Source organism: Corvus brachyrhynchos, unplaced genomic scaffold (genome assembly GCF_000691975.1).
Source record: "Corvus brachyrhynchos isolate BGI_N302 unplaced genomic scaffold, ASM69197v1 scaffold249, whole genome shotgun sequence".
Taxonomy (NCBI): Eukaryota; Metazoa; Chordata; class Aves; order Passeriformes; family Corvidae; genus Corvus; species Corvus brachyrhynchos.
In genome coordinates, this window is record NW_008240226.1 from 3,065,165 (window position 1) to 3,080,259 (window position 15,095).

The window sequence follows — 15,095 nt, forward strand, 5'->3', positions numbered from 1 at the left end:
AGGAATTGGCTTTCCCGTCCACTACAAGAGCAGACCTGGCGACACCACTGAGACCACAGATCCCTCCTTCAAACTGCTCACTGGGACAGAGGAAGGCATAAAGAGCAAGCAGCTATAACCAGCATTGTTCCAGCTTTTTTGGGATCCTGGGAAGAAGGATCCCAAGTCATGCACTGAGTCATGCACCGCTATAAGATGCCCCAGGGTACCTGCTACCCACATGGGCTGCTGGAAACATTTCCTTTCAGAGAAGTACAACCAAGTTCCTTGTATTTGCTCTACATTATTACATTTTTTATGTCATTGTAACAGGTAGGAGCACCACGTGCAGACTAAGACCTTGATGTGGCAGGTGCTATGCAAAAAAAAAACCAACCCAAAAACCCCAAAGCAAAAAAGGAAGAATTCCTCACAATTAAATAAATTGGAAGCACTTGTTAGGAATGGTCCTGAACTGCACACAGGATCTCTCCCTTTCCACGGGTGCTAGAAGGACACTGGCATGGGACATAACAGAGCTTTCTTAATGCCTAGAACAAACACAGCCTCTTGCTTAATTTTTAAGGAAATATAAAACTTCCCATTTAATTTCTTCTTTAGGGTGTTTTAAAAAGTTGTGAGGGAAAAAACCAGATAGTACATAGTACTTGGAAACTGGACAACCTAAAGTAGTAGCATCACTACAAACTAATAGGTTTGGGAGACAGGAGGGACATATCTGCTCTGACAAATGAAAATTAAATCTAATCCATTTTCTCAGAGGCATTTATTTTAAATAAGTAACCTAGCTTTTTTACCAGTTATTTTTTACCAGTCATGATCCCCAGAAACAAAACCCCCTGGTGAACAGAACTATTTTGCCACAGAAGGTTTTGTCTTTTCAGCAGGCTTAGTAATCCTGGAGTCTGATCAGAAATAATCACAAACTCCATCCCTGTGCCTTTAACCTTTGAGACTGCCATACTACAAGGAAAAAAAATCCCCCTTGACTTCTGAATGCAAAATGAAGCCTACAAATAAAAAGGTTCCAAGTTTGACAAGTTACAGTTCCCTTTAGAAAAAGACGATGTGTCAGTGTTTGAAACCCTATTGTGTGTTGCACATACAAAGGAAGAAAAGAAGATCAGTGGGCCAGGTGCTGTCCTGTACCCTGGAGTAAATCTGATGTCCTTCCACGAGCTCTCTAAGCCTGTACTTACCCTACACTATCTAAAATAAGAAATGAGCTGAGGTAGAAAAATAACCCTAAGCTTTTTTGGCTTAGCTCACATGAAAAAAACTCCCCTGCTTCTCAAGCAGCTGTTCTCCAGCTTAAATCCTTATCATTTCTGGTAGAGAAAAAAACCCCAAAAACCTAAAAAAACAACTGAGGACATGTAAATATAATTTTTTGTGCCTCTTCTCCCTCTACTCACTTTTTGCCTTTGAAATGTACATTAAAATAGTATTGCTTCCTTACCAGGAGAGGGAGCCCGGAACCACTCCCTGAGCTCTGGGACTGCTCGATCAAATCCTTCAGGGACTCTCCGGGGGGAATGTAGGTCTCATCCTGCTCCAGCCCGATGCTGTAGTGGGGCCTCGTCTCTTGGCGTTTGTATCTGACATTTTACATGAAAGCAAAATGAGTTTTGAATACAATGAACACATGTGCAATGAATAATGCACACTGTCCTTCATATTTCCTTCATTTATAGACTAACAGCTTTCTCTGTTTCCCTGAGGAATACACTGGACTCGCTGGCCAAAATTTTTCTATTTTATTTTTAGCAACTGTTTTCAGCATCAAAACTCTTAAGTATAACACTCAAAGGCCATGCAGTCTGGGTTAAGTTTGCAAAGCAATCAAATGCCTTCCTTTCAGAAACTTAAATATGTCTAAAACACTGATCAAGTAAATAACTTTATTTTACTGTCTGCAGTGGATCTTTAGGAGCCAGAGGAGGTAAGGTCATGGAATTTGGGAATATGTTAAAAATGTGTCAAATTATTAAAACATAATGTATGTAGTTTATGATAACATTCTAAACATATTTACTGACATTGCTGTATTTCTTCTTTTTTTTATGATCAGTTCTTCATCAAATAAACCAATTTAGAAGTCTTAGATATATTTCCCTTATAAAAATTTCCCTATAAAATTTGTCCTTTGGCCTTCTCAGTAAAGAATAATCTGTGCTTCTACCTGAATGGCTTTTTAGGATGTTGAGTGAAAGATCCTGTATGGAATACATCACACAGGTATACTTGTGAATAGCACAAAAAAAATACACATTTTTTTTCTCATTATAAAATTACGGTTTCTCATTTCTTTTCTTTAAGGTCCACACTTCTATTTTTTTCGAATTCCTAAATCTATAAAAAGATAAATGTTGGGAGGAACATTAACAAGCTACCAAAGTAGTCCTTATTTACCTGAAGTAGCAGAATATGATGATAAGCACCAGAAGGATGCTGCAAACAGTCACTGAGATGAGCAGGGCCTTGTGGTGAATGTTTCCTTCAGCAAAGTCTGGGGTTAGAAAACAAGAAAGGTGGAAAATTTAGAAAGGGAGGTGGTACAAAGTCAGTGTCAGAAGTACACTGAGCACAAGATAATCTCCGCTTTTTTCCTAATGAATTCCTGTGCAATACCCCTGGATTCCCCAGGCATTTTACGCACTTCCTCTTTGACCCTCACTGACCAGGACAGAACTGACATCTCCAAAAGACTGTTTGTGTTTTCAGCCCTCACTCAGGCAAAACATCACCTTGATTTGCAATTCCCTGTTTGGCCCTGAATGAAAAATCAATCAAGACCTGTAGCTCTGGGTCTTAAGCTGAGTGATCAGCCAGGACATGCAAAAATCTCTGCCTTTTTTAAACACTCATATTAAGTAGCATCCTATTGAGTAGTTAATATAAAAACACCCCAAAAAAGAGAAAACCCACCAAACTGCATTTATCTTATAAGGGAAGACAGAGGAGACCATTTAACCTCCAAGAAGGCAGGCCATGAGAGGCCTTCAAAGTGTATTTCCATCATTACAGAACAATTTGTCTCTCAGATCCTGATTTAAACACCTGAGCAGGAATTTTCTTCTCCATTTGCTCTACGGCAGCCCTGCGTGCCAGCAAGTCCTTTCTATGCTGGTGGGCAAAACTATCCTTCCAGCAGCTTTTCTGTGAAGCCCTTTGGGAATAAAACGTGTCAAGTAACTTGTAGAAAATGCTGTTACATAAAAACTATTAAAATGTTTCAGTCAACATTTGTATGGGAGAGTCGTATTCTCCTTTAAAGAATAACATTAATCTCCAAATTTGTATTCTCAGCTCAGGCAAGTGAGTCTGACCTTCATGCATGCTTCCCTGCTGAAAAACAAAGACATGCAGCCCTATTCTTTTTTAACCTCCCCTGCTGCCCAAACTCTCAAAATTATAGTATTTCAGCATGTACATACACAAACCACCCTTCCAATAATGGGATAATGCAAATGAGGGCCATGTTTTCTGAAACTCTTCCAGCCTTGCTGTCTTGCATCCTTCACTCCATGCCTGACACATTGTAGAATGCGAGAAATCTATCCTTATTGACTCGTCCTGGAACGGTGTTATTATGTTTCAGATTTACAAGGGTAATGAGACCAGGAGATTCCTAAGGGACTCTTAGCTTACTGTCAGAGACTCTTTTATATTAAAGATCCAGCTTCTCCTTTTTTTTTTTTGCTCCCAAACAATTTCTTTCCTTCCCCTTTCCATTACAAACAGAGATTAACTACCAACACACCTTGTGATCACACTGGTCATGTTTTAACCTGCCATTACCTGCTCCGGGAGCACTGACCATGTAAACATGCAGGCCGTGGCTGATGCCTTTGGAAGGGGACACTGACATGGTGTCTATTAGGAAAACACTTGAGCCCATCCTTCTGCCTGCCACAGCAGATTTATCCCTGGCCTGCCACTCGAAGCAGGCTGTGGGTTGAAACTGAGAGCCCGCCGGGGAACACAGAGCTCTCTGGTGAAGGCTCGGCAGGGCTGAGGGCTCTGGTTTGTGCTTTGTAAGCAGCCTGTGTCAGCCACCATCTCCCTCTAAAATGTGTGGGTTCTAACAGTTTCAGATGTCACAGCCCATCACATGAATAAGCAGAGCACAGAGACCACAGAGCAGCATTTTATACCTGGGAGAAACCTGGGTAACTGTCCACAGCAAGGGTTCTCTCACTTCACAGAGTACATGATGGAAGCTGGGCTTTTGTGCTTGGCAGTAACTAAAGCTGATGTCAGACGCAGAGAGAACAATTCAGATCTTATACTTGTGTCTGCTAGATGTTAAAGCCATGGAAATCTGGGCATTTTTGCAGACACAAAGTGTTGCCCATGAACTTGTTCATGCTGTCTGTGCATGTATGAGTACGTACATTTAGAGAGGGATGATAAACATGAGGAAATCTTGAATCAAATTCCCATAATTTTTAGGGTTTAAGTGATCCAGACCTTATGCTCAATGTTTCTAATGGGCTTCTCCCTTTCAGAAAGGTAAATAAATGCAGTTTGGTTTTCCCAGAGCCTAGAAGGCATTTTGGAAGTGCTGTGTAGCTCTCAGATGAACTTCAGGCTCCAACACAGCAAAATTCTTTGGGTACCCAAATGCAATTATGTGAAGCAAGCAAGGGCAAGGAAAGCATGAAAGACATAGAGGAATGTGTCCTGAACTCCTTGCTGGGAGCAGTTGATAAAGAATTTGACCAGATGCAGAGCTGACCCTCTTGTGGTGGGTGATGTCCCCCACGCCGACAGCGGCACAGCTTTAGCAGTGGTTCACTGTGCACAGCAAAGGCATGCAACTGGCTCTCACAGGAGGGGAGAGTAAGTTCCACATGCCTTTATATTTCTTTGTCTATGTATGATGAGAGGCAGTACTGATGGTGAGCTATTGTCCCACCTTTCAAACACTTCCTGCATTTTTAAAGCACTTTGGCAGAATTTCATTTGCTTGCTCACCTGAGGACTTCATAAACCTGCTGGTGCGTGGACAACACAAGATTAAATGCAAGCCCCCATCCTTACACCAGCAATGTCTGTTTGTTCTGCTGCACTGAGTCAGGCTGAATCTCTTCTCCCGCTCCTCCAGCCCATGCTGTTCCCCACAGAGCAGCAGGACAAACCTCCCTTTCCCTGCTCTTATCTGACCAGGAGGAGGGATGGGGCAGCTCGGCTGTGACTTGGCTGTGGGCTCTGTGGCGAACACTGTGGTAGGTCCTGGTCAGTGCCAGTTTATGTGATGGAGGTACTCTGTCCTTTAGGAAGTCCAGTGTGTGCTTTTTACTGTTGTGTTACTTGGTAACTGCAAGGTGCCAAGCAGCAGGGTTATGAGAATAAGCAGCAGCTTCCACAGAGGCAGCAGTGAGTGATTACCGGGAACACGGTGTGGGAAGTGCAAAACAAACACATGGTGGGTTTGGGAAGCTTCTTCACATACCTTGGCTGGCTGATAACAGGGAAGCCCAGCAAACAGCACGTTAACAGCGTCATGTTGTAGGAAAACAGTGGTGCAGGCTGGTGTCAGTGGGGAGCTCGGTGAGACCAAGCTGCCTCTCAGTTACTCTCCCGCGATTTCCCCCCTCCTCCACCACTCGTTTCCCTCGCTGTCATCCACGGGACCATGCTGAGGAGCGCATTGAAAATGCCACCCAGCAGGTTCAGAAGTCAGCATTATCAAAGGGAGAGGAGGTTCTCCTCTCACCCCAGGTCCCTCCAGTTCAGAATGTTACAGTTATCCAAGTAAAAACGGCAGTGAAATCTGAGGCGTGGAGACTGTGTGCACACATCAAACCCCATCATTCCTCCAATCATTCCCTTGCCCATTCATCACTAGCTATACAGGCAGGGAGCCAGACACGGTGGCACCACCACTTCTGCTTATACAGGCTCTAAATCAGTAAAGACGTATTTCTCCTTTTGACTGGTCTCAGCCTGTGCTTTCGCTGGGATTTCCAGGAATATCTTTTATTGTTTAAAGCAGAGGTGTTATATCAGACCCAATTATGATTTTCATTTCCTTAATAAGACAGATGTATAGCTGGCACAAGAACTTAATGGTTTCTCTGGGATATTTTATCCTGCTAGCTCTGTACCAAGATGAGCTCAAAACTTAGGCTTAACTGTTGTTTCTTCCATCTTATTCAACAAGATGTGCTTTGACCAGTGCTAATTTTTCTGGCTCTCACTTTCATGTATGTGGTCCTCCTTTCCTTTCAGGGGGGAGAGGAGGATAGGGTGTGGCATAAATCTTGCCTTGCAGCACATGCCAGGCCTGGAAAAGCACTTAGAGAACACACAAGTCACTCGCCTTTGTAGCTGTTACCTCGGTGCACAGGTCAATTTGCAGTTCAACAACCTCTGACCTGCAACTGCATGCTTTCCCTAGACTTTGTTTCCTATGAGGTATCACCTCAGAGGTGAGTTCATCAGGAGCCAAATTTCTGTTTTTTAGATGCTGAGGAGCATACGTATCCTTCATGGAACCCAAAGGCTAGAAGGTTATTCCAAGAAGCTTGTTTTTAAGTTCACCTCTCTTTCTTTGTACTTACAGTTTATGTTAAACTTGATATACAATTCTAACACTACTCAGACAATCACAGCCTAACCTAAATGTTTCCAGTAGAAACAATGATCACAGTCACAGTACTGGGCACTGGCAGTAGCATGTATTAACACACAGTATTTGTACCTATTTGCAGTGAGGGCCTATGGCTCACTATGGCTTTTTTTTCTGAGGTTTCACACTAGGATACAGCAGCAACAAATTAAAACAGGCCTGGCACCAAGAATGACATATTTACCTAAGGCTTCAGTAAAGGTGATGACTTCAGCCCTGTTCAGACACATTTATTGAAGCAGTTCTTGAAATGCATTTCTACAAAACACTGTCAGGATGGGGGTAATGTGAGAGCTTATTTAAAAAAAAAAAATCTTCAGAGCATGTTGAGTGACTGCATCACCTTTCATCTGTCATGCTAAAATACTCATCTTTGCAACACGGAACAGCTAGAACCCTGTGCCAACTCTCTGAATTTTTTCTTTTAAAAAATATTCTCTCTGCTGTTTAATGGGTCTGCCACCATGGTTCCCAAGTGATACTTTATTTACCCTATATACACAGAGAACAAACCCAGCATCGATCCAAACAACCTCTGCCACTACCAGAAGTTTGGTTTATTGCTTTCTGTATAAGCAGATAGTATTGCCAAATAACTAAAATCTTAATAAGATGGATGCTTAGTGTTAGGCACTGATTCAGTATTTAAAGTAGACCTAATGTAGAATAAACTCAGCCAGTAGCATGAAGAAATCATGGCAGTGTTTTCCAAACTGATATTTAATGAAAGACTAAGGAAGTGTGAACAAATATTGATGGCTTTATGGAGCTTTTCTCTCAGTCCAAAGAACTTTTTAAAATTAAATAAACCAACAAAGTAGTACATAACTCTTCTGCTGGAAGTCAGAATTTTATGAGGTTTTGCTGCCTTAATGCCTTGCTAGTAAACAGTGTGGTATTTACATAGCACTCTCCAAGGGCCTGACTCTGCAGCCCATCTGTGCAGGATTTCACAGGTCTGAAGGGAACAGCTTACATGAGTGAAGGCTCTCTCTGAGCATGCATTCGTGTAAGTATCTGCTGTTTGTGAAATTAAGAGTGCATCTGCACACCAATCTGGATCTCCAACACTGAATGCCAGGATTATAAATTCTCCTGTAACTCCGAACTCACTCAATGCAGACTATCACAACTCCTGCCGATGCCAAGAGTTTGTTATGGATGTATTTACACTTTCTTAGGAATACACTTCTGTAAAATGTATTCTGAACATCCAGACAAAAATAGTTTTACCAGCTTTCAGAAAGTGGTGTTTAAACAAACAAGCAAAAATGCTAAAACCTTGCCTCAGCATCTACTAAGTTAATACACGTCCATTTGCTCTAGAATAAATTTTTTTTTAAAAAAAGTGTGTGAGTTCTTAAGTTCTATTTTCAGCTACATTTTTCACATAAAAAATACACTTTAGTGAGTCATTATTGTCATAGTGCTTGGATGATCAGGTCTTTCAAAGAATAAAAACTTAATAGACTTGAGTCAACTTGAGCTGACCAATTTGTATGCGGTGTTATGAAGGATGGTAATGCATGTTGCAGGGACTGGAGAGAGGATTCCATTTTATTATCAGGCTAAAAAAATACACAGCAAGAGTCATCCTGTGGCATGACCAGCCTAGGTCTTTGAGATGATCTCTGGTAGCTCAGCAGGTCTGCACTAGGACAGTATCATGCAACTCTAATGCATCTCATGTTTGCTGCATGTGTGCAACAGAAGTAACAGCAAGCATCAGCACCACTCCACACACAACCTACAGGAATGGAGGGACACTGTTTAGTGCCATTTACATCTCTAATCACATGCATTTGGATAGGGGTGCTTCAGTCTGGGCTCTGTTTTTCCCTAAGGCACAAGGACCAACAGCAGGAAAAGATCAGTTTAGGACTGGATTTTGTTCCCCTTACCTCGATTCTTCAGTGGTGGCAACGTAGGGTGAAGGTGCTTGTTACAGTAATCTTGGCCAGTGCAACATTCAATAGATCTTCTTTGGTGTGGAATAGGAGTGTCCTGCAATAAGCAATTTAATAGAAAGCAAGTCATTCCCTGTGTTGTAAATATACATGACCATTCTGGCACTTGAAAGATGTGCCTGCTAGCTGGACTGCAATCTGCTACAGATTTCTAGGATCTGTGGAGTAAGGATTTCTGCCAACCAGCATATCCAGCAATATTTCATCTAGATAATTAAGACATTAATTCACTCCTAACTTACTCCTGTTAGTGCCTTAATGCTGCAGAAGGGACTGACTTTCTCTAATGGTGCAAGTCAGAACTGTGAAAGTCACATACATCCATCAGTTAGACCAAAATGAGTTAATATGGGTATCCAAAACAGGTTAGCCAGGATAATACAAGAATTGCTGCGTGGACTAATTTAGCTGCAGCTTCTGGTCTTGTGAGAATAAAATACCTTCCATTAGCCTTAATTAGACCATTCCTATACTCATCTAAAACCATTTAACATGAGGAAAGGCAACTACCTTAAAACCACCATGCTTCATTGTCCGTACCCCTTCCATTCCTGCAGTGATACTTGTTTTCCATCAGGTGATCACTGTACTTGAAGGGAATATCTGGCACCAAAAATCCCAAACCAAAGTGCAGCTGCATGTAAAACATAGACATTGCTGCAGTCCACCAAATAATATCCTAACTAACTTCAGCTAGCATGGAGATTTGAGGAGTTAAGACTGCAATTCTCTAAATTCAAAGGTCCTCTGAGTAGGAATGTTACTAGTAACAGCAGTGCCAAAACCAAAAAGATGAGTTATTATTAGGAGCAGCTATAGTGTCATCTTTTGGGGATAGAAATGCACTCCCCTCAGCAATTGATACAGATCAACTATCTGCCAAATGAACAGAAGTGAAAAACATGGACACAGCAATGTCTGTTGACTGCACTTTAATTGAAAACTATCAAAAATTCAAGTGACCCTCTGGCAGAAAATGCTTCCTCACCCGACACTGGAAGTCTGAGCCCTCTAATCCAAGACATCCCTTGGTGACTAAATGTCCACCGGACTCATCTTCTTCTATTATGGTGAAGCAGTAGCCATCGGTGCTGTGGATTGGAAAGAATGAATCAGGAAAAGGCACAGAAGTGAAAAATATGCTGTTGAATATTGTCTTAAACTTTTCTCCCTGCCAGGCAAATCTGCCATTCACAAATTGACACACAGGGGCTGCTGCGGACCAGCTCCTGCACACACAGAGGAGGCTCTGCCTTGGAGCTGTGCACTCACCTTTGCAGCATTTCACAGCCCACGCCCGACTAGCAAGCACCCCAGTTCTCTGCCTGTGGTCATTAGTGTGTTAAGATTTTGGAGACCTATACAAAGCAAGCTTCAGTGCTACACAAGGTCTGCCTTGAGTGCAGGAACAAGGCACCGGTATTTGCACCATGGTAGAGACCTGAAGAAACACTTTGGAGATACTAAGTGTAAAATATTATCAAGAGTGATTCGTGATTCCTGTTTTAACCATATTATGAACTGCAACACTCTTGTGTATGAGTCCTTGAGTTATCATCAACACCCTTCATAGATGTTTACTCGGGTCATAAGCCTGAAGTGATCCATAATGCTTCCGTTTACAAGAACGTGCACCAGGGAGGGCAAATATACTAACAGATGGCTAGATGGTGCTGGTGATAAATGTCCTTCCTTGATGAAGGTCAAACGCCTGAATGCTATGGAAAGAGGGGCTGGAGGGCATGGAAAGGGTGGCTGCATTTTATTGAGACTGCTGTACATTAACTTCTCAGCACTCTCAAGGAGATACATAACATGTAGGAAACAAAACTGACTGATTTGCAGGAAGAAGATCCAAAAAGAAAGAAAAAACTCTTTAATATAAGATATTCAAGGCACAGAAGAATAAAATACTCTGTTATTTCCCCAGGAAAATAACACTGGCTATTACGTGCAATGAGTATTTTTCAGAAGAGAAGAAACAAACTCAGTTAAAACAAGGAAATAAAAAGAAAAAAAGATTAGAAAACTTAAATACAGCAAAATTTCAGATGATTTGCTCCTTACTTGAATGAAACAAGAGTCTAAAGAGCACCAGCAGCAAAGGCAATGAAGATGTAGGAAACGAGAGGCACGGTTACACATTTAAGAGACAAACACAATTTGTAAGTATTAGCTACACAACAGAGAGATGCTGCATAGGATCACGTCAAACATCTTCCGTGGCATACTTTGATATTAGTGGGGCAGGGCTAGCCACGGTAAGCTTATTACTTTAAAAAATAATCTATCATGGGTTACTGACTTCTGGATCTGAAAAGTAACCAGCTGCAGGTTATAAATGACTTTCTTGGAGAAGCCAGCTATGACTTCTACCCTCCTTTGACATTGTACATACGAGCGAGGCAAAGGAGACAGTGACCCTTCTGGGCAGCAACCACCTTGATTTCATTGCTTAAGCTGAAAAGATAGGAACAATAGGATTGCCAGGAGAGACTGTAAGGAATCCATTAGAGTAGAATATTATATTAGATTAGGTTTTATTTGTTTGCATGGTGCCTTTGATTCGAAGTAATGAGTAAGTTTAACCCAGGGGACAGAGCAACAAAACAATAAATTGCCATCAAATGAAATACAAAAATGGACTCCACAGCTAACAGTCCTCAGGAAAAAACCCAAAACTCTTGGTTTATCAAAGAAAAGCAGAGGGAGGAAAAGTCAAATTGTTTGCAAAAGGGAAAAAAAGAAACAGAAAGTCAGCAGCTTTAATTCTGTTTTTCTGACTTGTCATATGGGATTCTGATTCTTAGCTCACTTCTGAAAATTAAATTTAGGCTCCTCATGCACTTTACTCCCTCTAGAAATTTTACTCCCTCTAGAAATTTTACTCCAAATTTAAAAAGAAAAAATCAGATTGGAATGAAGAAGTTATAAAGCTCCAACAATAAGAATAAATCATGTTCTTTACAGACATTAGAATAATGAAGGAAAAGTGAGAGAAAAAATAGCATTGCTAAGCAGAATAAACACTGGTAGAGCTTGCTCCTACCTCTAAGAAAAACAAAAACAAATCCAAACAACAAAAAGTTTTCATGCAATAAGAACTCATTATCTTTTTGAAAATTTCTGAGGTGTTAGGGTGAGAGGGAGGAGTGACTCTTCTGAAAAGAAAGAAGGATCTCCTACCTGCCTTCCCCCTCCTGCCCCTGACCTGTTGTCCCGGTTCACAGGATGTCAGATGGACCACACACTGCAAGTAAAGGGCAGGGCACACCCCTGCAGCTTTATTGATTACCCCACCTCATACCTGCCTATGGTAGAAATGGAACTGTTCTTACTAAGATAGCAAGTAACAAGTCAGAGATGTGTGCACAGTCTCAAATTTTGTGTTTATTATGGTGACTACACAAAGAAACACCTGTACGTCATTGGTACAAGTAAAGCAGTATGAAAAACTTATTCTTCGCTTTCTAGGAAAAAAATCTGCAGTACAGAACTGGTATTTTCTTAAAATCTGCAATTTGAATTCTAATTTTGTGTAATTTGATCCTGCAAATGGTGTGTAAAGAAGGAATTCAATGTGATGTTACTGGATACATCTGGGTACACATCCAGTAACCTCCTCCACTGAAGCACCATCTTATAAGAGTATAGTGCAGGAGAGTGATTAAATTCACTTGGACATGATTGCTAATAAGCACAGATTTGCTGTGTTACATATTTGCCAAGAGTGAATTTTTACAGCTGAGCCAAATACCAGGAAAATAAAGGGAGTTAACAGAGGAACACTGACAGACACTGATAGAGAAGGTACTGCTACAATTACACATTACCACAAAGAAAGCAGGGACCTTAACTCAGACCTTTCCTAAACGTCAGAAGAGAGGAACCAAGGCCAACAGCTTTGCAGATGCTCACACAGATGTCCTCACTGGCCAGCAACCATTTCTCACAGGAGATGTGATTCCTCAGCTACCAAAACCTGCCTGCTGAAGGTTTCCCATCCAGCTCTGTGCGTGACACAGCCAAGGATGACAATATACAACTTTAAACAGCAGCATCTTTCCCTCATTCAATGCCTATCACAAAGAGACAGGTAACTTTCATAACTTGATGAAAAGACCCCATATCTTTATTTCAAATGAGTCCATACAAGTGGTATTACTTTTGTCCACTCCTCCTCTATATATTTCCAATTTTGTTACCAGAAAGAGCAAGATCATCTTTTCACTTCCATCCAAAGCAACATGACAAGTCCTTGTGCTCTTTTTTAAATGATCAAAAAATTCCCTGCATAAAGGACTAAATTCAAAAATAAACATAAACATTAAAAAATTGAAAGGCGAACATCTAAGATCTCACCATAGCTCCTTTATCAGAAAACATTCAGCTTTTCCCTAAAAATCTAAGTTGCTTAAAACAAAAGTTGCCTGAACTCAGTGCTTTGGCTACTGTCAAAGTCTTCCTTCTTCTACATACCAAAGTACAAAGAAAATTCAATCATATCATCTGGAGAACAGAAGAATGAAAATAACACCACTCAAGTGAATTATCACCTCTGGTAACACTGCAAAAGCTACCTAATTATTTTATTGCTTTAGATAACCAAAGACACAGTTGGGCAGAAATACGATCCGGTAGGCAACACATAGGAACTTAAACTTTATCAGCCCAATCTTTAAAACTGTCAGCATTTTTTTGTGCAAGAAAATAGAGTGTGACAAGGCACCTAATTAGCTTCTGCCTTTACTGCAATTCCATTACAGTCAAAGCCAATTAGACGTAACACCACATTTTAAAATATGCAATTAATTATGATTAGACACAACTGTCCGTGCATTCACTTTGAACACACAAAACTTGAAATGGAACAGTAAAACAAGGCCCTGGTTGTGTTCAAAGCAGCTTTGACCTTCTTTACTGAAAGCCTTTTATGAACCACACGGATGTTCAGAAAGAAAAATTAAGTTTCAACATGCAGCAGTTTAACACATCCTTTACAAGCAGAGGATTGTGAGCCTTCTCCAAAGGTTTTAACTGTCAGGGCCTGGAGTGCACTAACATTTTTCAATTGGCCAGAGTGGCCCCATTTGTGATCCCTCTTCCCCTCTACACAGAACCCCTGAGCACTGGTACAGGGGTGCCTGTCTCCAGCCATGGGAAGGGCTATTGAAGGAGCTGTCTCTGCCTGCTGTGTTCAGATATCCGTGGGGAAACGCGGTCCTGTTGAGTGAGGACATGGCCAGCCTTGGCATCAGCCTCAGCTCCTGGCTTGGCCCCCTTTTGCTTCACCCTGGCGTTAACCCTCCCTTGATGAGCTCACCCTGTAATGGGTCTTCCAGAACTCACTGTGCTCACAGACTGCCCCATTTTTAAAAGCACACTCTAACTAGAGCTACTGCTTTTCTGCTGAGATAGAAAACCATTCTGTCTTTTAAGCTGCAGTGTTATCCTTAGCTCTCTAAAGTATTCTTGAATTTAAAGTGCAGAACTATAAAGAAAGGGAAATTCTGTATAGGAACACAGCAGGCTGTCAGAGGATTTGATATACATGCGATTAAAGAATATTGGCTTTTAAATTTCTACAAATACAGTTATGGAGAGGATTTTAAATGGCCACCAGATGTCCCCATTTTTATATAAACATTCAGACCACTGGTACTATGGGCAGGATCTATACTTTAAAGATGAATACCTGTGGTAGCAGATAAAAATCTTCATGTGAGATGATAGACTGCTTTTTATGAGAAAATTTTAATGGTGACTGCAATAGGACTAGCTATTCTATTTTGAGAGCATTAATTTAAACACAGCTGGAAATGCTTTTCCATTGAACTTTCAGAGGTTCTTGCTCCTGGGCTCATAAAATACTTCACTGCTTTAGTAAGAACCCTGGTAAGTACAGTGGCTGATGCTCTCCAGAGCCCAAGCCCTGGCTGTGGATGTACTCAGTGAATTTCCTGGGTGTCAGAGCTTTGACAGGCCCTTGGGTGCCCTAAAACACACTGGCTTATTCCTGTTGGGCCGGCAGGCCAAACTTTGAAGGTCCAAGCACAGCCCAAAGCACAACAGATTGACAAGAGGTTTGATTTTTAAATTTTTCTTAGAAATATAAAATGCAAAAGGCTTTTAGTGGCTACATTTGAGGCAAGCAGATAATTAATGCAATAACTTTTAATCTGAAGCAGTCAATTTATTCTTCAGACAAACACTGCAATTAATACTTCTTGAACTTCAAAATGAAGAAACTTCCTTTATAGTGAGGCTCAGTGATTCCCCAAGTGCTTTAAAATTGTGCCAACAGTCATTTACACAGGATAAAATACAAAAGTTACTGCCTGACTAGTAGGATGATCCCAAAACTCAGGGGAAGTGAATAATCCCTCCCAGCCTGGTTGGTTGTGCTCAAATCTTTTGAAACTTGGTCTCTACCCAGCCAACTAACCAGATATGTAATAAGCAGCTAACCAGACACCTAATAACCACTCTTT

General features: G+C 41.1%; 1 protein-coding gene across 4 annotated transcripts in view; it reads right to left on the reverse strand.

Moving 5' to 3' along the window:
- BMPR1B (bone morphogenetic protein receptor type 1B) overlaps positions 1–15,095 on the reverse strand; it is a 187,482-nt gene that overhangs the window by 12,609 nt on the left and 159,778 nt on the right. For all 4 annotated transcript variants that reach the window (XM_017745129.1, XM_017745130.1, XM_008641926.2 and 1 more), the window contains 4 exons: positions 9,593–9,695; positions 8,539–8,641; positions 2,413–2,509; positions 1,460–1,598 (listed from right to left, as the gene is read on the reverse strand). In XM_017745129.1, coding sequence (XP_017600618.1) covers positions 1,460–1,598; positions 2,413–2,509; positions 8,539–8,641; positions 9,593–9,695 — 442 coding nt within the window. The remainder of the gene's footprint in view (positions 1–1,459; positions 1,599–2,412; positions 2,510–8,538; positions 8,642–9,592; positions 9,696–15,095) is intronic.